Source organism: Falco naumanni, chromosome 4 (genome assembly GCF_017639655.2).
Source record: "Falco naumanni isolate bFalNau1 chromosome 4, bFalNau1.pat, whole genome shotgun sequence".
In the NCBI taxonomy this organism is placed as follows: Eukaryota; Metazoa; Chordata; class Aves; order Falconiformes; family Falconidae; genus Falco; species Falco naumanni.
In genome coordinates, this window is record NC_054057.1 from 962,815 (window position 1) to 986,849 (window position 24,035).

At 40.9% G+C, this 24,035-nt stretch overlaps 1 protein-coding gene across 2 annotated transcripts in view; it reads right to left on the minus strand.

Annotated features, from left to right (window-relative positions):
• Positions 1-22,550, minus strand: part of FYCO1 (FYVE and coiled-coil domain autophagy adaptor 1) — a 43,314-nt gene extending 20,764 nt beyond the window's left edge. The window contains exons 1-14 of one of the 2 annotated variants that reach the window (XM_040589449.1): positions 22,449-22,550; positions 20,819-20,925; positions 19,407-19,532; positions 15,535-15,641; positions 14,493-14,636; positions 13,035-13,128; positions 9,998-12,628; positions 8,868-8,960; positions 7,712-7,830; positions 6,140-6,307; positions 5,554-5,703; positions 3,880-4,085; positions 3,395-3,539; positions 1,065-1,110 (exon numbers count right to left, since the gene is read on the minus strand). In XM_040589449.1, coding sequence (XP_040445383.1) covers positions 1,089-1,110; positions 3,395-3,539; positions 3,880-4,085; positions 5,554-5,703; positions 6,140-6,307; positions 7,712-7,830; positions 8,868-8,960; positions 9,998-12,628; positions 13,035-13,128; positions 14,493-14,636; positions 15,535-15,641; positions 19,407-19,532; positions 20,819-20,925; positions 22,449-22,503 — 4,167 coding nt within the window. In that variant the 5' untranslated portion in view covers positions 22,504-22,550 and the 3' untranslated portion in view covers positions 1,065-1,088. Of the gene's footprint in view, positions 1-1,064; positions 1,111-3,394; positions 3,540-3,879; positions 4,086-5,553; positions 5,704-6,139; positions 6,308-7,711; positions 7,831-8,867; positions 8,961-9,997; positions 12,629-13,034; positions 13,129-14,492; positions 14,637-15,534; positions 15,642-19,406; positions 19,533-20,818; positions 20,926-22,448 lie in introns of those variants that run through there. The other variant, XM_040589448.1, reaches the window with a different exon arrangement.
• Positions 22,551-24,035: the final 1,485 nt, after the last annotated feature.

Here is a 24,035-nt window from a genome sequence, read left to right on the forward strand (position 1 = left end):
TCCTACAGTATGTTAAAATGGAAACAGGACACTGGTTTACCTTGGGGACTACACAAGTGCTACACAAATATCCTGACCTTCGTTTTAGAACACATCTGCAAATGTGAATGTTTTAGAAATAAGAGTTCAAAAATACAACTCTTCAAAAGAAAACCCACAAGCCTTGAAGAAGCAGGATGCACCGCAGTTGCACAGCTTATCTGAGCTTCTCACATTAAGATATCGAGTTGCTCCAAACTCACATAACAGACCTGAAAGCATGAAGCAACTGCTGCCTAATTCAAGCTTTAGGAAAGGGCTGCTCCAAGGTCAGCCAGAGTTACACTGGTACAGCATTTATCTTACCTTGCCACACACCTGCACAGCTCATGACCAAGATGAGTTTTATCTGGTTCTCAACTGACCTGTACTGATAAAGGCGGTCTCTCAAAATCTGCTATTATTAAGTAATGCCACTGTAACAATTTCATGTCACTTCAAGGGAAGAACTACAGGGGCAGGGTTAAGTGAAGAAAACAAGCAAAAAGTAGAGTAACGGTACAGTAGACACCAAATGGGGGACAAATAGAAAAGAAAATGTCCTTTAAGATAATTCACTGCTTTGAGCACAAACTTGCATTTCCAGTCTAGCAAGGACTCACACCCAAAATAAAGTCAAGTCAGTGTAAAAATCACAGCCAGACACAGCCAGCATAAGGCCATAAGAAACTATGTCAACAGAGCATGTCTATCACATATCTTCCTTCTACTTGGACCAGCCACCCTCCCTTCTCTTCCCTCTCTTAGATGCTCATCTCCCTCCCTTTTAGAGCTTCATCAATGAGTTCAAATTTCTGGCAAAAGACCAAATAACTTGGACTGTTTTCAGCAGAATCCAAATAAAGTCTGGCCTGAAAACTTATGTATTTGTATGCATTCCTCAGACATGCACGTAGCATGCAAAATCTTATATCCTTTGGATCTTCCCCAGGCACAGCATCAAAGCAAATTCCACCCCATATATTCAATTCAATGCAAAGAGAACATTATTGGGATGCCAGTGGATTATTATTTACATGTCAGGACTACCTCAAGTCTCCATATAGGAATCAGGACACATTTAGCTGGACACTGAAAAAAAAAAAAAGATCAAAGGTCTATATGAAGTCAAGGCAGTCCGCCAGTCCAGTACAGCCAAGAAATCTGCAGCAGTGAGACCAGTAGCTCAGAAAGTCCCTGAACTGCAGATCCTTGGAGTTTGGGAGCAAACACACTAGGAAATCATCAGCACGTCTGCTATGGGCTACTGTCAAAGACAGGACAGAGGGTTAGTGGAACGTTTGCTCACACTCAGTATAGCAGCTCTGGCATGTTTACCCTCAAACACCATGGTATCAAATGCTGCATTATCTGCTTGTGTGTTATGCTACACTCAGGCTTCACGTACACATATACTCCTCACTACAGAAACAAGTGAGAAACTTCTGTGCTGTCCTAATCAACACTGCATTCTGCTTTTTTCCCTTAAACATGTGTCACAAGTGCCACACCATCTTCTGACTCATGTATCAGTTTCTAGATCTCTACCATAACACAAAACTACACACTCAACATGAGATGCTCAAGACAACCAGTGTAAGAAAGCCATTCTCCTCGCCAGTGTTCAGGCTAGTGAGACCTTTCAAACATAACAAGTGTCATGGGGAAGGGCAGGTGTGGACTGCATTCTCTGCAAAGTATGTCTCAGGCTTGAAGTATTACCACAGTAGCAATCTCCCCCCTGCACATAAAACTGATGAACCAAGAGCAACAGGGAATAAAACACTACTTACTTTCCTGCCTATAATCTGTGAACAAGGGGAGATGGACAGCCTTTAAGAGTTTACACAGTGCAAGTAGGATGTCGTATGGGTGCCCTTCAAGAACAGTATTCCATTGTTAGTGGCAATCCCTCCTTCCAGCTTGAATACTTTGTGGGACAAGATGTATCTAGCCCAATCCCAAGGTGAAAAAAATGGTGACACACACTTAATTCTTTTCTCCTGGTTGTATTCTCCAGAGCTAACTCACCTGTGATATCCCCTCTGCAGACAGCATAAATTCAAAGGAGTAAACGACACTTTTTTCTTCTCAAAACAAATGAACGAACAGAAATTCCCTACTGCAAATTGTCCCTTTGCAAAACAAAGGCAATACTAACCTCACAAGAGCATTGTGAAGTTCAGTTCATTCATGTCTGCCCAACACACTATAGACATGAATATACTATCAGTGTCAACAGCATACAAATCAGGCAGAATACATAGAACTTATTTACCAAGAAACCGAAATGTATTTGAAAAGGTTTTTTTGCAAATAAACAAGTCTGTACAGTCTGCCTTATACCCACATTGCAAGTCACTGTGGTTTATGCCGGAAACTGGTCTGATGGGGGCATGAGCGTCTAGGTCTGCTTTTACAGCAGCAGGCTGGTTACTCTGTGGCTATTTTCAGTTTAGCACTTAGGTTTGTCACACTTATTTTTCTGCTCAGAAGCAAAACAAGTTCAGAATTTACGTGATCTTGCTCTTTTTTTCTTCTTCTCAAATATGTAAAAGTTTTTCAAAGGTAATATATTTTACAGAACAGAATTTTCATAAAGTATTTGAAAACATTTGAACAACAGTAAAACAATATTTTGTATAAACATGGATATACATTAAACTATAGAACTAAAACATAGTTTGCAAACCAACTACTCATTCAGATGGCCTTAGGTCCTCTTCATTGCTAATTTACGTAGAAATAGCTGTAAAAAAGTGACTGAAAGTTGCATTCAATCTCCTTTTCTTAAGAAAAAAATGAACAAACTTGTGCCAGATTTAGCTAAGCAATTCCTGTTCTTTCTTTTCTGTAAATTTTTACCTTTAAAGTTGTAAGGAATGCTACAGAAACAGACCAGTTATTTCACGCGCCATTCAATGAAGCCTGACATAAGACCAGCACATCTTTCCTTATTTTTTCCCCACCTCCTTGTTCTCTTCATATTAAGCAATGGTGAGCCTGAAAAAGAGTATTGTTTAGCTCCTATTATAAGTTAAGTGTGAATGACCAGCTATCCAGCATGGACGGCAAGCTGATTTTTAATGGTGACAGTGGGACTGATGGCAACACAGAATTGCGACTACTCCTCTGTGCTGTGGTAAAGCAGGAGGAAGGAGAGGATGGAGCTGTTTGGATTTGCTAGATTTGATGCTGACTGTGCAAATAGGCCAAAACTATATTGTGCTGGTTTACTGAACATGTGGCTGGGAACAGAAGTGTCTTCTCTTTATGCAGATGTTGGCTATCCCCACTGAATGGAAAAAAAAAACTCCAAACCAACACTTCAAACAATATCCAAGAGTCCCCTGCCCATGTAGCAGTGTTTACTCACAGATCTGTCATGCTTTGATCCAAAGACTCTCCCTCCATCTGACTTTCATTGTGGAGAGAGTCTGATTCCTGTACTCGGCACAGCTCCTCATCAGTGATTATATCAAATGCTGCATCATCTGGTGGTTTAGAGGCTTCACTGGCAACTGTGCCATAAAAGGACACGAAAAGAAACATAAACAATATTAGTTGGCTGTCTGGAAAACAAACAAGTAAAACCCTTAAGGGGGAAGACTGGGCCATTCCTCTACCTTAACGGAAGCATTGGGTAACTACTAAAATCAACTGAAAACCTCAGGCTGACTGACAGTCATTTAATACACATGCAAATTTCTGTCAATACCAATCAAATTAAAAGATGGAAGCAGTCCCACCCTGAAAACACTCTATGAACATACAGGTCCTTGGAGCAGGAAGTGATTATGTGGCTTCTTAGAAAATAAGAACCCTACTTTCTTCTCCACAGCATACAAACAATACACTAACCAAAAGCTCTCTCAGATGGCGACACAGGCGATTCCAATGAAGCCGGTGATCCTTCCTGGTTGGCACTGGATCCAGAGTCATCTGTGCTGTCCACAATGACTCTAGGCTTATTAAAGCAAGCTCTGCAGCAACGCTCCTTTTTTCCACCAGGTTTTGTCACCATGTAGTTGTTGCAGCAGTAGTAGCAGAAAATGCGACCACACATCCTAGAAATGATTCAAAACCAAAGGTGTTAGAATAATACCACATACAGGTGGAACATATCTACGTGACAGTTTGGGGCTGTGTCATAATGGTCATCTTGTCTGCAAAAGCCCAAATACTACATCTGCAGCAAAACTCGTAATACAGACTGCTGCTTTCTGAAGTGAAGGAAGTTTTCTTGACAAGCACAGGACAGAAATTCACATTCACACTTTGCTGCCTTAATAAATAGGGAAAACAGAAAACCCCATAAAAATACTAAAAAATTTTAAATATACTTTTAAATATAAAGACATAAAACAATTAAATACCCACAAATGTGCAATACAAATAAATAATACATGTATAAAGTACACAGGAAGGAAATTTACTTAATAATATTACATAGGCCAAACCTCATACTCAGAGCAAAACTCTATTTGATTGGAAGGACTGTAAGAACACATCCATACATCTCGACCTAGTAATCAACCCCTCCCCTTCAGACAGGGAAGAAAAAACACTATTGGCACATGCAAGTGCATTCATGCTTCCTGTCATCTCTGTTCTGCAGTCTCTCAGTATTAAGCCTGTCAACTATTTTTTAATATACATGTTAAGATTTTCATGAAGAAAAGCACCCAGCAGGGATGACTGTTATTTGTGAATTTTTAGTGTTTGGGTTCTTTTTCATAATAATTTAATCATTAGTAGGTGAAAACATGAACACGTTTCACAGATTTTAGTACAAATAAGTAATTTGGAAGCTGGTACTGGGAATAACTTCACTGTTCATTAATACCCACTGAATGTTCCCTACATTCATATGCAGTTAAAACAGTCCCAAGACTACACACCTTGCATGATGAGTCAGGTCACGAACAGTAAAGAGCCAAAAAAACCATACCACCAAGACCCTGAAATGTATCTACTTTAAATTTGAATAAATCTAGATCATGTAACTAATAACTTCAGGCAGGCTAACTGTATAGGAAATAACTTAATATTAACTTTTTTAAAAAAGATTACTCTGCAATTGGTTATTATCTCTGAACATACCTAGTGTAAGTAACCAGATTTATAAAGGCAAAGCACATTGGATTTATTCTGGAACACTTCTACCACACTAGCAAAACCATCTTAGTGAATACTGTTCACAGCACGCACAGAGCAGTGCATAATAAATATATTAAAAACACAGTCCTTCAGAGAAACACACTATGTAGGGTGTGATTATCTTTGTTTCCAGAAATGAGAAACTGACAGACTCCCCAAGTCAGAGCTGCATCTGGATCTTTGCCGTAATACATGTCAAGGGACCTTTCTATTAATGTCTCCTACACCCTTGTGACATCATGTATTCTTTCAGACTCTACAATGTCCTCTATCAATGGTTTTGACCAAAGAACTGTGCTCATTAAGAAGTAATCCATGTAAACGATCTTCCTGAATTTTGCTTTTTAACAGTGTAACAGAGTTCAACAAACTGACCTGCAGTGGTGTCGGCGCACCATCCATGAGAACTCTCTCTGGCAGTCCAGACAATGATTAACTTCTGTGTCCCCCTGCCACCTTTGCTCTGCGCTAAGCTTCTGCTGGAACTCCAGAGCATCTGATTTTTGCCACAAAGCATCCTTATCTCTGCACAGACATAGTTAAAAAGAAAAAAAACAACACAGAAATTATCAGTCCTGGTTTACTGGTAACCAACCTCAATTAGAATGTTGATGAAAGCTTCCTGGTAAAAATTGCTTTGCTGTTACTTCTGAGGAGCTTTCAGAAATAAAGACAGATCAAGAAACCTACTGAAGCTCTGGCGAAGGGGAAGGGGAGAGGGGAGAGAAATACATGCCAGGCAGAGAGCTACATATTTTTGCAAAACAGACAGCAAATTAAGGAGGAGATACTATTGGGTTTTAGATTTTTAACTGCATTATGAAAATGGAAAATTTCAACTGCTGATGAACTTGACCATTATCTTCAAGTCAGGAATACAAGACTGAACCACCTAGGCAGTATCCCTTAACATCCTAAGCTAGGATTTTAATTTCCACTTGCTGTTTATTTTGAGGCCAACCTGATAAGTTCTATCAAACGTTCTTCAAGGAACTGTTTTGTTCTCGTCAGGTCATCCAGTTCAGCAAATAACTTCTGATCGCTGCTATTTTTGTCTGCTGCCACCTTGCTGAGCTTCTCACTGTAATCCAGGACCTTCTCTTTTGCTTCATCAGCTTCTTTTTGGATCCTGGTCAAATACAAAGGCAATTAAGAATGTTTTTTAGTTCATGTGAATTCAAGTCTTCCCTATGGAAGAAAGGGGTCTGTCACCCTGATAAACAGGTAGTTTCAGTCAAATTGTTCTCAAGAATACACATTTTTTATAGCTAGCCAGAATCTCTCCAGTTTTCTGCATCACAAAGTGCACACAGATCCATTATCTAGTGAACACAGTCAGCAATCAGCAATTTCTTGGATGCCCTGTTTATAGCAAAGCTTATGACAGCTACCACACTGGGAATAAAATTAGTGTCCTTGGAAGCTAAGATCAGCAGCAGCTGCAAAGTGAGCTAAAAAGGGAAAGTCTTATAGCTGCAGGTTGCTCAGCATTTGCAGGCTGCATACAAAAGAGCCATTTAATACCTACTCCTCCATAGCCTGCATGTTCCCAAAAGAGAAGCAAACCAGTTTCTCACAACATTCTTCTAACACAGATGCAATTTAAAAGCTAAAGCTTGAGACAACTCAGTTCACTGCACAGTCAATGTAAAGAAATGTCACCAGGAAGCTTCCAAGAATATGAGTCTTGGCTTGACAATATGGCAATTTCAGTACTGTGAGACCTAGCAATGGATCAAAAATGCTACAGCAACACAGCATGGAGGGCTGATCTGGTCTGAACTCACTCAGCCAATTCAGCTGAATTCAAATATTTTGATGACTTTGATTTCATACTGACAACCTTCAGCACATAGGTAAGAGTCATCAGACTTCCCACAAAGACAGATGATATCAGCACAAAAATGTAAAAATACAAAGGCTTTGGTTAAACCATCAGACCCTGTGTGAGCCCATGCCTCATGAAGATCTATTTTGGACTGCCAGATAATCCACACCACACAGGCCTACCCACATCACAGACCTTTGAAACACAGCCCACATTAGAAACTTAAAACTAAGAAACCTGACAAAGACATGCAGGATGTGGTCCCATTCAAATAATTCTTACTGATTCCCTGAAACTTCACGAAGAGGAGAAAAAACCCAAACTGTCGAAAAGCACAAATTTTCCATTCCTTATAAAGAGAGCCAATATTGGTTTTTAAATTTTGTGACTAACCTATAAGGTAAAAGGGGGTTATAAATTGTCTTTCAGCTTCATAAAGGACAACATACAATGAATTTTGACCATCAGCTAAATTAACAATACAATAAAACCTGAACCTTGCATTCATGTGTGCTGTGTAGTTTACATATTTCTCATCTGAAGTGTCAATCTAGTATTCCTGTCAGTGCCCATGAACTATTTGCCCTATATAAACTGCATGGCATATGCTACTTCATAAATCACAGCAATTTTCAATATGCTTTGGTTACTGGCCCCTTGCTTGGCTTACAATTAATGGCTTGTGTAAAGAACCCAAACTCCCACCTTTCCAAGAGTTCTCTCAGAGATGTCACCTCCTCTTCCTTCTGCAGCCGAGCAGATTCTGATTCAGACAGCTGTTCTCTTGCTTCATCCAGCTTTCTAGATAAACTCGTGTTCGCAGCCTAGTGAAATAAATACCGTATTTCTTTACACATAAAAAACAACACTTCACCAAGCATAGGACGATTACCAAGACACCTAAACAATGCTTTAAAAGAATCAGTTAAAGCCAAACCACCAATTAAGATATTATTGTATAAGTGGACACTAATCAGTTGTGTACTAGTGATTGATTATTTCTGTCACACTGAATAAGGGATAGACTCTACAGGAAGACAGTATTAAGCTGGTAATTCTTATTAGCCCATGTCAGTTGAGCTTTTGCTTCCTTATCAAGGAAAATCTCTCAAAGATAATGGCAAAAGAATATGCCCTAAAAGGTTTTTCCCCACTTCTAAGTTTCAAAAGAAAAAAAAATGGAAATGAGGAAAATCTTCTTTATTAAATCTATATGGAACACAAAGGACAATGAAAACAAAAACTTCTTTCACAGCTAGCCTCTCCAGAGAAGTCTGCCAAACTTGGAGCCCTCAGGGAACTAACTAACTGCATCTAAACGTGTACATATTTCTGCTAGCAGGCAGGGCCAGGTTCAATAACCTTAACTTTCTTCATTCTGGATTCCTTACACCTCAGTACAACCCTTCTAACTCAACTGTTTGACAAATGCATTGCAAAAATCTGACTTCTTTCTGGCTGGGTTATTTCTCAGGCAGATTAATTCTCTGATTCAGTGCCCCTTGCAGCCTGCAGACAGCTGGATCCACACGTGTGGCTGTGTGCAGTGGGCATGCAAGGCCTAAGACAGACACCTTTTAAACCTGCACCCCCATTTAAGAAGTGTACACATAACAAGGTCTTACATAAAACCCGACTAGCTTTCCAAGCAGGACAAATCCTAAGGACCATTGTGCTTTTCATAATTTCTGTTTCAGTGGCTAACTTTCAGCTGCTGAGTATTTTGTCTGCAGCACCCATACTTATTGAAGGGTATTCTCAGACACACAGCTAGCCATCACAAATGCTGCCTGCCTTCTCAATTGTAACACTAATGCCTGCTGACACAAACACCTGTCTTTTAATCAGATCAAGCACCTACTTGTAACTCTGCAATCTCTTCCTCTGCAGCATGCTGTTGTCGCTTCTGCTCCTCAAGTTGCTCTCTTACTTTCCCACACTCTTCACTGACAGCCTAGCAGGGAGATCGAGCAAGGAGTTAGCATTCCTCTAGCAGCCACCCCTTCGTCTACAAAATTCCCAGCTGTGAATCACATGTGCTTTTACTGCTATGTATGGGATAAATACAGCACTACTGTCACGCTCATGAAAGATGATGACAGATACCCAGTTCACAGATTCAAGGCAAGTCCCCTCTGTGATTTACTGTTACTTTCTATGGGCTATTACAGTTCTCAACAAAAAGAAAGCCCAACTTGCAAAACACTTTGGCTCAAAAGAGTGAAACGGTCCAAATCATATCAAGGTTTAAGAAGCCTTTAAGAAAATGAAACATAAATGAATCTACACCATTTTCTCAAACTCATGGGATTTCTGGATACCACCACTGGCATAAGCCTCTGATCAACTGCCAGAATTAGACATTATCTCAGGACGGCAGGACAAACACAATAAGATCTTCAGATTTTAGGTGCGCTGCTTCACACATACAGGGCTGACACATTTTTCTGGAAGCAAAACTTTGATCTTCTCGGCTGCTACCTTGACCAGTTGAACGCAGACATATATGAGGGAATTAATGGCAAAAGTATCTGGTCTCAGTTTAAGTTTGCTTTCACCAAAATCGGTTTTAAGGAGAAGCAGCGTTAACAGGTGCGGGGAATAGGTCTTGCAATGTTCACATTGCAAAAAACAAAAAAATCACAGCTGTGACCAGAGGGAACAGTTACAGAAGATGCCACTTTCAGTGCCAACATAGGAAATCATCACCCTCTCCATTACTGGCTGGCTTTTCCATATCACATGGCCTTTCCAGTGCACTCAGATGGCTACACTATACATTTCCAAAAAACTGTGAAGTGTTATTTTACCTCCAATAGACCTAGGTCAGGAGTGTAGAGACATTTTTGGATTCCCAGGCTAAGTTGTGTGCTAGTCTCAGAGCCTGACCAACACAAACCTTAGGATTTCATGCAGTAATTGCTTCAGCAGACACTAAAGCAGGGGAAATCCTGTACAACTCCCTCACCTATGATAATCACATTAATTTACCTTGAATTTTGTCTGATAATTTAGAATCTCAGTGCTCATTTGAAATTTTATTGCAGACAGCTCTTCTTGGCTGGTCTCTTGGAAACTCTGTGCCTGTTTCTTTACTGTCTCCAGCTGCAATTGCAGATTTGGGACAGCAGCAGCACATATTTGAGCCTCGTCTAATTTCTCTTGCAGGCTCTTGTTCTCCTGTCTGAGATTAGAGGTGTCGAGCTTCAGCTTCTCCTGTTGCTCTGCTGCCTGTTCTTGCAGTTCTTTGAGCCTTTCTGTGGCCTGGGCTAAGCGCTCTTCTGCATCCACCTTTTCAGAGGTCAAGGCACAAATCTGAATGCCAAGTTCAGCCATGTCTGTGTTGGTCCTGTGGAGGAGATCTTTGTTTTCTTCGTTTTCCATTCTAGCAGCTTCCAAGTACTGCTTAACCTTGAACAGCTCTTCCTTCAGGTTCAGCAAATTATTTTCCATCTCAGCTTTTTGATGGGCTGCTGTCTCCTGCTCTTTTTTCAGCGCTTCTTCTCTTTCTTTACATTGCACCAATTCTTGCACATGGTTTCTATTGAGTGACTCAATTTGCTCTGCCAGCTGCTGGACGAGTGCCTTTTGCTCTCCCAAGACAGTCTCTGTGATTGACAGCTCACCTCTCATCTGCTCGCTCTCATTAGCGGTCTGTTGAAGCTTGACTTGCAGGTTGAGGACTTCTGCTTGCAGCCTAGACACTTCACCTCGGTTGACCTCCAACTGCTCTTCAGTTATGGTCAGTCTGGAGGCCAGTTCTTTTGCATCCTTTTCCAGAGAAGCTGCCTGCTCTAGTTGGTGTTTTTCCACTGATTCCTTTTCTGACGTGAGGGATTCAATAAGCTTTGTCTGATGAAGGCATGTCTTTTCAACACTGAGCTTTTCTACCTCAAGAGTCTCTGCTTTCTTCCTATGTCTTTCAGCTTCTGCTCTTAGCTGCTCACATTGGCTCTCCATGCCTTGCAGTTCTGCCTCCTTCTCTGTGAGCTGTGACTGGAGACACTCTTCGCTTTCCTTCAAGGCGCCTAAGCTTTTTTCCATTTGTAAACTACGCTGTTTGGCACTCTTAAGCTGTCCTTCAAGTGAGGCATAAGACTCCTTGGTGGTCTCCTCTTTTTGCTTTAGTTCTTCATAGTCTGAGTGCAGAGCCTCTAATCTCTCCTCCAGAATTTGGCTTTGCCTCCTGGCATTCTGCAAATCTTCATCCAGCTGTCTGTTCTCACCCCTGAGCTTCTTCTCTTTTTCATCAACTGACACCAGGGCATCATCTATCTCACTCTGAAGCTGTTTCTCTGAGGCTCTCAGCCTGGCTACCTCGGCTTCCAAGGAAGCTTTAGAAGCTTCCAAATTCTTCAGCTTCCCTTCCATCTTGTTCTTGGACTGCTGCAAATTTGCATTCTCTGCTTTCAGCTTCCTGCTCTCCTCATCCATTTCGCTCACTGCAGAGTTTTGCTGTTCTGTCTGCTCCTCCAGCTCCTTGACTTTCTGGCTGAGATGCTCTTTCTCAGACAAGAGTTTCCGGTTTTGCTCCTCAAGGCTACGCACAGTCTGACTCACCTTTGTTAAGCGACCCTCCTGTATTTCAAGTTGCTCTGCTTGCGACTGGGATTCCTGCTTCAGTGCTCCTTCCCTCCTACCATACTCCTCCTCAAGTTTCTCTTTTTCTTTCCTTGCTTCCTCAAGATTTTTTTCCAGTGACCCCACCTGAGCCAGCAACCCCATTACCTGGGTCTGGAGCTCAGCCATCTCCTTTCCTTTCAGGGTCAGGGCCTTCTGAAGTGCATCCATTTCCTTTGCCATGGTTTCCAGGCTCCCAAGCAGCTTTTCACTTTCTTCTTTGGAGTCAGCAGTGAGGCAATTGTATCTGGATTCCAGTTCCTTCCGTGCCTCTTCTTTCAGCTGCAGCTCCTCCCTTGCTGCTTTCAGCTGAGACACATGTTCATCACTGAGTCTTTGCATATCTGCCTTTTCCTTTTCTGTCTCCTGAAGCTTCTCTAGCAGAGCCCTTATCTCTAGGGCAGAGTCACAGTGAGCTGTTGCTTGCTGTCCCTTTTCCTCCAAGGCAGCATCAAATTTTGAAAGGAGGTTGAGTTTCTTCTGTTCTATGGCACTCAACTTGGCTCTGAGCTCATCGATGCAAAGATCCTTCATAGCAACCAAAGCCCTAGAGGCCACCAGTTCCTGATTCAACACCTCCAGTTTTGAGGCACAGTTTTCCTTGCTGGTCACAAGCTGTTCCAGCTTTGTTGAATATTCCTTCTGCTGCTCCACTGCATTCAGTTCCAGTGACTGCAGGCACTTCTGCAGGTCATGAACAGTGCTCTGAGTGGAGTGTGAAACCTCACATTGCTTTTGTAACTCTGTGATCATCTTTGTCAGCCGGGAATTCTCCTCACTGTAGTTATTGCTCTTCTCCTTTTCTACCTGTACTTGTTCTTTCTGAAGGCGGACAGCTGCCTGGAGCTCCTGGTTTTCCATTTCTAGCTGGTGAATACGATCCTGAAGTTCCCTCTGCCTCAGCTCAGCCTGGTCAAGTTCTACACGCATCTCTTCAAAGCCCTCAAGGTGTTCAACATTTAGTGAGCTATTTGCATCAGGGCTGGAGGGAAACTCTTGAGCCTAAATGAACAGAAGGGGAAAACCAGAAAGTTTAAGAAGTATTAAACAGGTATTTGAATTATGTGCTCAAATGAGAGCAAGTTCAGGTTTTTAATGCACAGTGACGTTACATCTTGCATCCACAGCACTACAAAATACCAACTCATAGGAAATGGGGCTTGTTTTCAGAAAAGATAAATGAAAACATATCTATCTCCAGGCAGTCTTCTGAGTATTTGTTTTCCTCTACAGGATTTGCATGTTCAGTTGAATCAGCTACCTGACAATTCCCTGTACTTTTAATTAATGTCTCTTTCTGTAGTTTACCATTACAAGAGTCATAATCACCATAAAACTACCAAGCTCTCTGGAACTATGCCATTAATTAAAGATCTACCATGCCACATAAACATTGTAACCTGCTTACCTGCAAATAATTGCTCACTAAACTGCTCATGCTGGAACTGCGACTTGGGGGCTTCCATAAATATGCTGAAGATCCAAGCGAGGACAGTGTCCTCCTGTTGATCACGTAGAGAAACAATATATGAGAATTCTAAGCACATACATATATGTGTTTCTACTCTGATATGCAAGATTTATCTAATTGTAACTACCACATACAAAAAGACATAACTGCACCTGGTGTCTGGGCCAACAACCACTGCAGCTGATGGAAAACAAAATAGGGATATCAAAGGCACCTATAAAAGATTATGGGGTCGGTAGCTGTGACTTCCCACACCCACAAGAACCAATGCAGCTTTGCACTAAGAAATTGTATTGCCGTGTAGCGACGGCTCAGTCGGTGGCAGCACGGAGTTCTAGAAAACCCCCACTGATACGAATGGATCTGGATCAGACCTAGTGGGTTTTGTAATCCTTCCGCTTTGAGGGAGGATCAGACTGTAGTGACCGTGTATTGCCACCTCTATCATTGCTGCAAATGAAGCACACTGGGCTGTTCAGTCACTACATGTCTCAGCTCTTAAAACAGGAGGAGCTAAGAATATTTCTTCTTGTGCCTGTGAAGAACAGTATGGTGAGTTGACCTTGGCTGGACGCCAGGTGCCCACCAAGCTGCGCTATCACTCTCCTCCTCAGCAGAGCAGCAGAGGGAGAAAATAGGATGGAAAAAAATACCTGTGGGTCAAGACAAAGGCAGTTTAATGAAACAATAGCAAAAGTCATGTGAGTCCAGAAGCAAAGGAAAACAAAAGATGTTATTCTCTACTTCCCATCAGCAAGCAATGTTTGGCTATTTCCCAGGGAGCAGAGCTTCAGTATGCATAGCAGTTGCTCCAGAAGATAAATGTCATAAATAACGAATGCCCCCACCTTCCTCCTCCTTTCTCTTACCTTTTATATCTGAGCAGATGCCATATGGTATGGAATATCCCTTTGGTCACTTTGTGTCACCTGTCCTGCCTGTGTCCCTTCCCAAGACCTTGCCCATCACCAGCCTGCTGGGATGGGTATGGGTGGGTGAGGTTGGAGAGACAGCCTTGATGCTGTGCCCGCACTTCTCAGCAGTGGAAAAAAACCACTGGTGTGTTATCACCACCTTTCTAGGTATCGATACAAGCACAGCACTGTGAGGGGTGCTATGGTGCTCAGCCAGACCCAATACAAATAGCTTGGGATTTGGGCCTAAACTGCAATTACTGGAAGTACTCCATTACAGAGCATCAACTCTGATCTCTGGTACACAGTATACTGAAGCAAAAAAAGGCCAATTTGGTCATAGACTAATCACATGGAGAAAGTGTATACCTGGTGTAACACAAGTATTCCTACCTTCAAAAGCAGAGCTTTTACAGATTCTGTAGCAGGCAGGTATTTTATGGTCCTGTTAATCCAAAACAACGAAGTGGTTCTATCTTACCTGGCAAATGCTGGCCAAGCAGCATCTAAATCATAGCCTCTTGATGCCAAGTCAAACTGAACGTCAGTGAGCTCATAGAGTTGACCCACAATGTCAGAACTCATTTTGGAATTCAGAAATGGACTTCTTGCATAGTACCAGTCACTTCAAAACAAACAAACAAACAAACAAAAAAAAGAAGTAATACTCATTCACAAGGAAAAAAGAAGAAGCAGTTTCACTTGCAAAAAAACCCCACAACATCATTATTCACTCCAACCCAGGAAAACTATGATATGTTATTCTAAATGCAAACTGAAAACAACCAGATCCACCAACCAATATCCCATCCTTTTGATGTGAATGAAAATTAAACAGCTTCAGTGAATTCCCCATAATACCTTTAGATGAGCCCCTGCACAAAATATTTTTTGCTTTGTGCTTGAGCAAAACACTGGCAAGACAAAATATTTATACCTATTCATACACTGGATAACCACACAGTAAACACCTAAAGCACACACTTAATACATCAAAATTGAGGAACAGAAAGCAGCAACCAGAGTTAAGTACACTGTGTAAATAGTTGGCTTTTTCTAAATGCCCTAGCAGTGCCCCTCCAACCAACTACAAACTATCTTTGGTGTTCCTTGGCTAGGGGCAAGCTGTTCCTCTGCGTGACAATCAAGAGATACATGCAAATGCTTCCTGGGGCTTTGCGCAACATACCCAAATTAATCCTCTCTTGTGATGTACAGTACAGAAGATCAAACCCAGGATCATCAATGCTTATAAAAATGTCACCTTTGAAACTGGCATACAGAAGCATCAGTACCACCCACTCCACAGACATTTAGCTCTAACAACTTTCAATCTTTACCAGCCTAAGAGAGGTATGAACCAGTGACCCAAGCCAAAAGGTCTATTATTCTTCCTATCCTATTACCAGCTCTCTAAGCCAACCATTTGGAAGGGTTTCGATTTCTTTCAATAGCCACTAGGTGATGTTGTTTGATCACACTGAACAAACACCCATTAGTTAACAAGGTACTTTGCTATTCACCTAGTCACCTTGGTGTTCATAAAACATTGCTGCAAGGTGTCTGCTAGTCTTTGGTGAACCAGAGAGTAACGAAGAAATGCTCTTCCTTTTCCAAGAGATGTTCGTAGCTGGAAGGGAGAAACCACACAAACAATAAAATTCTAAATACCATTTGCAATCATGTAGAGACATGACAGAACAGTCTACATACCACCACAAAAAAACTCACAATAAGCCACTAGGTGTAAAGGAAGTCATAAGAACTGCCACTGAGAGAACCCTTCGCCCAAGACTGTCATTGGGTGAAATCTTTTTTGAACGAAAAAATTTTTATCTACAGTTGGCTGTTGTCCATTTTATATAAATAATGTATTTTAAAATAAATAAATAAATAAAATAAATAAAAAAATAATAGAATGACAAGAATATAATATATATTATTATATGTATATAATAAATAATAGAAAAGGCATCACAGGACCACTGAATCATCTAATATACCAGGCACATGAGTACAGCCCATGCTAAGTACAATTCCCAATATGAGGCAAAATCTCAGTGTGCCCAGAAGCCAGAAGTGACAGCTTAGGTTACTTAAGATGTGTCTGGCGACAGCTGGAAGAACTTTAGGGCAGATCTAGTCACAGAACAAAGATCTACACATATACAAATACACAACCTCATGGACACAGTAAACCCAGGCAATGCAAGAAGTCTTACTTAATACTTACTCATTAAGTTGATAAAAATCTAATTCTTACTTCAGACCAAGAGCAGCTGCATGACCGAAATTAATGGATCTTTTTATGAAGACAGCTATTAAATCAACATAAGGGGGATCACAAAACCCAGCACTAAATTTTCCTATAGCTATTTACTTGGGGAATTGATGTTTTGTTTTGTCTTTTACATTTGAACTATCTGCTGTCCTGCAAAATAGTGAAACACTAAATAGTAGTGCTACATTTCTCCTTTCCATAAAAATCAGTAACCAGTTTAGAAATGGAAAATTAAAATGATGACAGAATTTCTCACCAGCCAGACATGCTCCCAACTAAACTGTTCATCCAAACATCTAACCATAACAAACCAAATATATTCATGATTTAAAATGGAGGCCAAGGAAAATATTAGATCTGCTGAGGCACAAGTTAGTAGGTTACTGTAAGTTTTGCTTGAAAAGTTAGTGTGAAAGAAGGCTCAAAGGCCACACAAGCTTCCCCTCCTTCTGATCAGTATTCCACTGTGGTGAAGTGAGAGTAATACTTCAGCTTTCAGTTTCCTTGGTTTTGCTGTTACTGGGCTTCCATTCTAAACTAAGACACAGGTGCCTTGTTTATCTCAGTAATCCACTATATGCAAAAACGTCCCTTATACATGGAATGATGAAATGTGGAGCAAAGGAAGCAACACCTTTTACTGCTTTTTATTTTTTAATTCTATAGGACACAAAGTATGAAATAACATGGTCCCCAAAGGCTAAGTACCACGGAAACAGCAAATTTAATTTGCCAACTGGTTTTCACCCTCATTCACCCTGTAGATGTGCAAATACTTCTTCAGAGAGATGCTATCCCTGCTCTGTGCACAAAGCTTACAAATGTTTTTCCTAACTAGGCATATTTAGTGAATATCTTAAGAACAGTCAAAATAAAACCCACCAGAAGCCACTGAATTAATCCTATCTTTACTCCCATTGGTTTATCAATTTAAATCACAATGCCTTTTTTAAGCATGGATGTACTAGAGCAAATGTATATGATGAGAAGCGGAGAAAAATATTTACATATATGCAGCTACAAGTAGCCAAAGACTATTTGACTAGGAAGCAAACCTATGCCACCTCCTGCTAGAGCCCTGCTAGAATTCAGGGAGGCAGGCAGTGTCTGGTATTGTCAGTGTTTCCGTGTTGACTGCAAACACTGTAGCTAAGGCCCAATGTACGGCTGTGAAGACTTGGAAAGCTGTGTATTCAGTGTAATCACCTTTTTCAAGGGGAACTACCAGAACTCACTGCTCACCTAATAACTGCTCACTTGTCATCAAGTACAAGGCTCTCTATTTATTTAACAGATGTGCAGTTTCCATGGTATTCCCGTTTGCTTCCTTGCTCCACCTCTCTAGCGTATCATGCACCCTAATATTAGAAGCTCTGCAGGTAAAGCAGAAGAGCAGGCATTATACTGTTAAATGTTGGACCATTCTTAAAAGCAACTGCCAATACTCTTCTTTCCTTGTTTGCTTCTATCTTTGAAAGTCAACAAGTACCGCGCAGCGAGCAAATAAATGACATATGGAAGCCTTTATAGTTCTGTCCAGCCAGGTTCAAAAACCGGCTGCTGATTTCCACCTGTAATGAAGGGGAATAACCAACATTTTTCTGTCATCTGTCATTTCAATCCTGGATCTGAGTCTGCCAGCTCAGTTATCTGAAACGGTTGACTGATTTATTTTTTTTAGAGTTCATATTCCTAAACCACAAGTTAATAAAGTTGAAACTTTCACAAGCTAATCTCTATGGCTGCACATAAACTGAAATAGAAAATATCCTTCTTTCAAACAATAATTTCTGACATCATGCTAACCATTAAACAGCCATAGGTACTGAAGAAGGAGAAAAAAGCAGGGCAGCCTTTACATGTGGTAATATGCAGGTGACACCATAGGCAACAGAGTGTTGAAGGCTACAACACAGTCACCTTTACAGAGAAATCATATTGGCTAATGCTACTGAGAATTTAGGGGCCAGTACCTACAGTCCGGGGACCTTCCCTGCAGTAGCAGTCACTGTCTGTGCTTCTCCAGTCTTTCTGGAAGTAGTACGATAGTCAAACCCAATTTCTACAGCTCTCCTCTTTCCCTTCCCAGTGGTAAAACAAGCTGGAGCCCTTCCTTTGCTTGTTCACCTTGGAACAGCAAAATTCAATATTGCTTAAGTTGCTGAGAGAAGAAAATGAGGTAGGAAACACAGAGCCTGCCTCTGCTAGAGTATCATGGCTCTCTTTCAGCTGACTCAAACCAACATTACCTAGAGTGGCTGTGGAGGAATTGCTAAGAGAATAGGGAAATCTGGTGTAAATTGTAACTTGCCAATACACGTTAGCACTGCTCACAGATACAGAACTGAGTATCAGGACAATGCTGGCCAGCACCACCACACCACTGCCTCTTTTACCCGCAGGGAAAGAAGCTCTTCTTCAGACGATTCTGAAGACTCAGACAGGATCAGCACAGAAAGCTTCTCACAGTACTTATTTCATCCACTCATTGAGCTGAAGACATAACATGGCTGTCACAAGATTAAGCTTTTACGACTGTATCTAATAAAGCTTTTTGTCCTGTTCATGACAGCTCACCCAAGGGAATAATGACAACCATCTCAAGCCATTACATCATGCTATTTGACATGGAGGAACAAAGTTGAGACAGAAGATGAAATTCTGCTCTCAGTGAGTCCTCCTCAGCTCTACTGACCAGGTGAAAAAGTCTTAAGAAATGTCAAATATGGTGAATCTTTCCTCTTACACTTAGAGCCAAGTCCCGCTGTAAGCTGTGCTACAGATGGCAGGCTCTACCCTTGCCTTGATTTTTCATTCCTTTTTAGAGAAAATGGCACAAACTTTATCAAAAGGCAAAGCACAACCAGAGACAAACGGGACCACTCACTTGTGTAAGTGGTCTTCAAAATAAGCAAGAGTCAGGCTATCTAATCCTATATAATTTAGTGCCATAGTAAAAAGAGTAACCTTGTATTTTTATACTTTACATGAGAAAAATAAAAATTCCCAAAATTACACTGCAAAAAAGCAGTGTAAAAGTGGTTTCTGCTGCACTTTGAAAAGACACGCCAAAACATAAACCACATAATTATGACGCTTAACTGATCTACTTACTTCCGTAATGGACTTGACAAAGCGGATTCCATCATTAGCTCCTTTGACTTTTGCCAGACAGTCACAGAAATAATCCCAGTAGTCTTTTCTGTTCCCCAACAATGTGTTTTTTTCTTTCTGGTCAAACTTTAAAAAGGAAAACAAAATGCAATAAGCAAAACTTAAATATAAATATACTTATATATAGCTACTTGGAATTCTGTTCCTTTCCCAGTAACACGTGCTTTCATTACTCTTCGTTTTAGCCAACGTATTCACAAAGGAAAGAGACATTGTACTGCACTGATGCAAGCCGGCAGTTACAAAAGCTACTTTACAGACAGTAACAGGTAATAATGTTCTGGGTCTAGTTAAAATACAGACATCCATTCAAAACTGCTGAAACAAAGGCTTGCAAGAGATTCAGCGCTGTTCAAGAGCAACAAACTAACAACCAGTTGCTGAGAGATCTGCAACCAAGTGTGGCCAATAACACACAGGCATGTACCAGGAAAACCTGCTCTGCCTAAGTAAGTTTCAGAGCAACAGCGCAGGGAGGGCATGGACTGCAGCTTGGACCTTTCAAATCCCAAAGGATTCTCCAGCTTCTGCTGAAGCCTCTGCAACCCAATTAAAACTCCCTTGCCTAGATTAAGGCTAGATTAGCACGTCGTTGTTGCGATCACTGATGTGATTACAGTATGTGTAGACACAAGACTATGAAAATTGAATTACTTAAATCAGGGGTCCTCAAACTACGGCCCGCGGGCCGGATACGGCCCCCCAGGGTCCTCAATCCGGCCCCCAGTATTTACAGACCCCCCGCCCCCCCCGCCAGGGTTGGGGGGGGAAGCCAAGCAGCCGCAGATGACTGCCTGCCACTGCATCCGCGCACCGGCCCCCTGGTTAAAAAGTTTGAGGACCCCTGACTTAAATTTTGAGGACAGACAAAAATTACCATTCCAGATTAAATATCAGCCTTTGGCAGTAAACCTTCTATACAATTAAAATGAATTTCCAAGTGAAATTGCTAAAAATTCTGTAAGTTCCTCACACCAGTATATTTGCACCATGAACAGCTTACTAGTGTTTATTTTGCATTAAAATGTTGCCAGGAACTTATTAGCTGTTTTTCCAAGTTAATTTATCAGAATATACCTTTAAATTCAAGCTCAAATCTTTCAGATCAATAAAAGAATGCCTCACATTCTTCAACCAAACTGTCAGCATTGCCTTTTGCTTACATTTATTTACTTTATTTGAAGTAGGTATAAGCCGCACACACTTCAGTTCACTTACTTGGGGGCAAGGGGAAGAGACTTAATTGGACATTTATGATTATTTGAGTTAAACCCTGCATACTGAAGAGGCAATCAGAGAAAAAGAGGCCTACTTTTGATAGTGGATTACAAATGAGACACATCACATTTTACCTGAAGAAGGTACTCAAGCTTGTAGGAGAATTTTTGCAAGTTGACACTGTCATCTGTGATCGGTTCCCCTCCTTCTTTAAATTCTTTACTTAATTCAATCACTGCATCTTTAAAAAAAGACACCAAAATGGTTAACTAATGCAAGAGATATATAGCACTGAAGCCATAAACAACTAAATAAATGAGGGTTCTGCCTGGGCATTATGCATGTGTATTCATGCTTCTTCCAGTTGAAATGTCTTAATGACAGTGCAGAAACCTTACTGAGATGCTTGCAATTTAAGACCACCTATTAAAACAACCCAGAGCTCAAGCTATGTCAGTCTGTTGTATGGACTATTTCTTGTTCTTAAAAAGAGCAAAACTTCCTTCTGATGCTTAGCAAAACTTGTTTAACAGACAACTGCTAACTGGTTCTTCAGCAGAGGAAAGAGAAATAACTTTTTGCTCTCCCATGTGCATGTTAAGGTATTGCCACAGAACAAACAGAATTCTGATTAGAAAGGACAAAGCATGTAATCTGCTAAAGAGGATCAGTAACACGAGAACAGTCATTCAGTCAGCACATTTATCTTCTCCCTGCTTTATTCAGGAAGGTTCAGTTTGTGTCAGTTACAAACACAAATGGAAAAAATAATTTATATTGAAATAAGAACACAGCAACTCCTCTTCCCTAAAACCTACACCCACAGTGGGTGAGAAAATCTCAAGTCAAAGCAAACTCTGTTGTCTCCCTGGACACACTGACCCAGAAGAGTAAATACACTCAGCATCAGAAATTACTGATTTTGAGCTTGCTTTTCACTTGGTTATGTACTTCTTTCCTGTGCCTGAGTGAGCCTTAGCTCCCAGTCCCACCTGCAAATTAAAATCTCTTCTTGTTAGAAGGCATGTAGATCTCCTTTTATATGTCACAAGAAGATCCAGATTCCCAGCTTTGGTGCATATGGTACCTTATATTTAATAAAGATTAAAAGGAAAAAACCTGGATCTTGGTATAGGGCTGATTAGGACAGAGGCAGAGCAGAAAAATGGTTATGAATCTGCTGCCAATTTTGACTGCAACAGAGCTGTGGAAAATAAGGTTGGCTACTGCTAGTGGAGGACAAGCTAGGTGCCCAGAAAACATGTTCTGCAGCAAGGACAGCTGATCCAATTCTCTGGCACTCTTCCTCTGGGTCTCCATTCCTTGGTCTCCTGGTTTTTCCCCTTCCACATTATCAGAAACTCCACACCAGCTTCCCATCAAGCAAGGGTCTAAAACCCAGGCCTTCTTATCTCACATGAAGTCTTTTAATAGCATAGCTCTCTTTATGCCATCAAAGTCCTAGCTCACAACGCACACCCCAAAGGCACTTTTTAAAAAAAAAATTGTAAAACTTATTTCTCATCTTGTATGTTTAAATTTGCAGGATTTAAGAATTTAGGATCCTGCAGAATGTACAGCACACCTTCGCCAAAAAAAATCAGTCACATCTCTATTGAGCACATCACACACCTTGGACTATGTTGTTTTAATTGCTGCAGAAAAGTGTTACATAACTGAAAACACAACTCCTAGTCCCTGTTTTCTAAAATACAGAGGACACAGTCCAGCCTCGAGGACGAATCTGTCAGCCTGGCACTGTACCTTGCAAGTCTCTGATAATCCGCTGCAGCTGGCTTTCACCACTAGTTGCTGCCATCTTGAAAACCAAAGGAGCTCCCCTTCTGGGCTGTCAACCTTTTCATCCATCTAGATAAAAACAGCAGAGTTCATATCCTTGATGACCATTGGGCTGATGAAGATTATTCTTCTCCGTGACACCTGCAATTCTGTGTAAGTCAAAAATAAAAGGAAAGTCTTTAACATCTCAGATGGGCAGAAGAGAGGTGCTTTGGCATTTTAGATCCTGTTTAGTAATGAATTCCCATCAGGACAACTCTTCTCCAGCAACCTCCTTTATATTTCCTTCTACATTTCACTTTCTATTTCAGTTATTTCTTCAGTTACATCTCTCAAAGCTACTGAGCAAACCACAGAGAGCAATTTTCTCTTCCTGGAGTTACAACACAGTTAGTCTTACAGTGCAGCTCAGGCTGGCATTTCATGCAATTCTCCTTTGACCCTGACAGAGGTTCTGATGACACAGGACTTTCCCTCCCAAAACCCTTTGCCAGATTTTCCCTACAGGATGCAGCGTAAAAAGATACAACTTTTCCATTTCAGGGGGATTTTCAAAACACAGGCTAGCCACAGGCCAAGGAGTCAAAAAACGATGAGTGTTTGATTCTCTGGCATCGGAGCATATTTTTAACTCATAAGAGCTACTAAAAGATTTAGTACTGGAGACTGCTTTTAGCATGAGAAACACCTCTTATGCCCTCCTCAGAATCCACTGTTCCCAATACATGTAAGAGGACACCACTTTATTTTAAGCTCTGTTACACCATCCCTGGCTGGATAAATATACCTTGCACCACCTCCCTCGCTTAGAATAATGACGAGTGAGTTATACCTAACACTTGTAGAAAATCTTTCCTTCATTAAAATGAATTAATTAAAATTAATGTAAAGGGGACCCAAACTTTCAAACACTAACCTGGGAACGATCATTCAAAAAAAGCCACATAGAAACTGCATAGGGAACTTACTAAGCGTCCTGTCCAAAGGTTGTTCAGAATTCACCCTAAGATGGTACAGCCAGATTTTCAAGCAAGCACAACACCCAAAGTACTGACTCTTCAGAAAATTTGCTGTTACATTTCTGTGCTTTTGTTATCATTCAAACTGAACTATATTGAAATTAAGTTGTAATTAAAATCTTACAATCTTTTGAAATACAGATGTGATTAGGTCAAATTATTATATCTCCTTTCTCTTTTCTTTCTTTCAGTCTAAACAATTCTTAAATTCGCACAGCTAAAGTAGGTGTCTGAATGAATCAAACAGACCATCCTTCTACCCTATGTATCAAGGAACTGTTTGGAAATAGTCCTGATATGATTCCATACCCTTTTCTTTTTGAAACAAAGCAAACCCTAACAAAGCCATAGAGATAGAACCATGGTAAGTCTAAAGAAAACGCTGAAACTAGGCTTACTAGTGCGTTTCTCTTGAGTTTTGTTACCTGCTAGTTTTTATTTCCACATTTTGATGGCAGTCATTATGTTATGACATAAACATCACGTGGACCATGTGCTGTCTGGGGAAGAGCCCTGGCCTGCAAAATCCCTA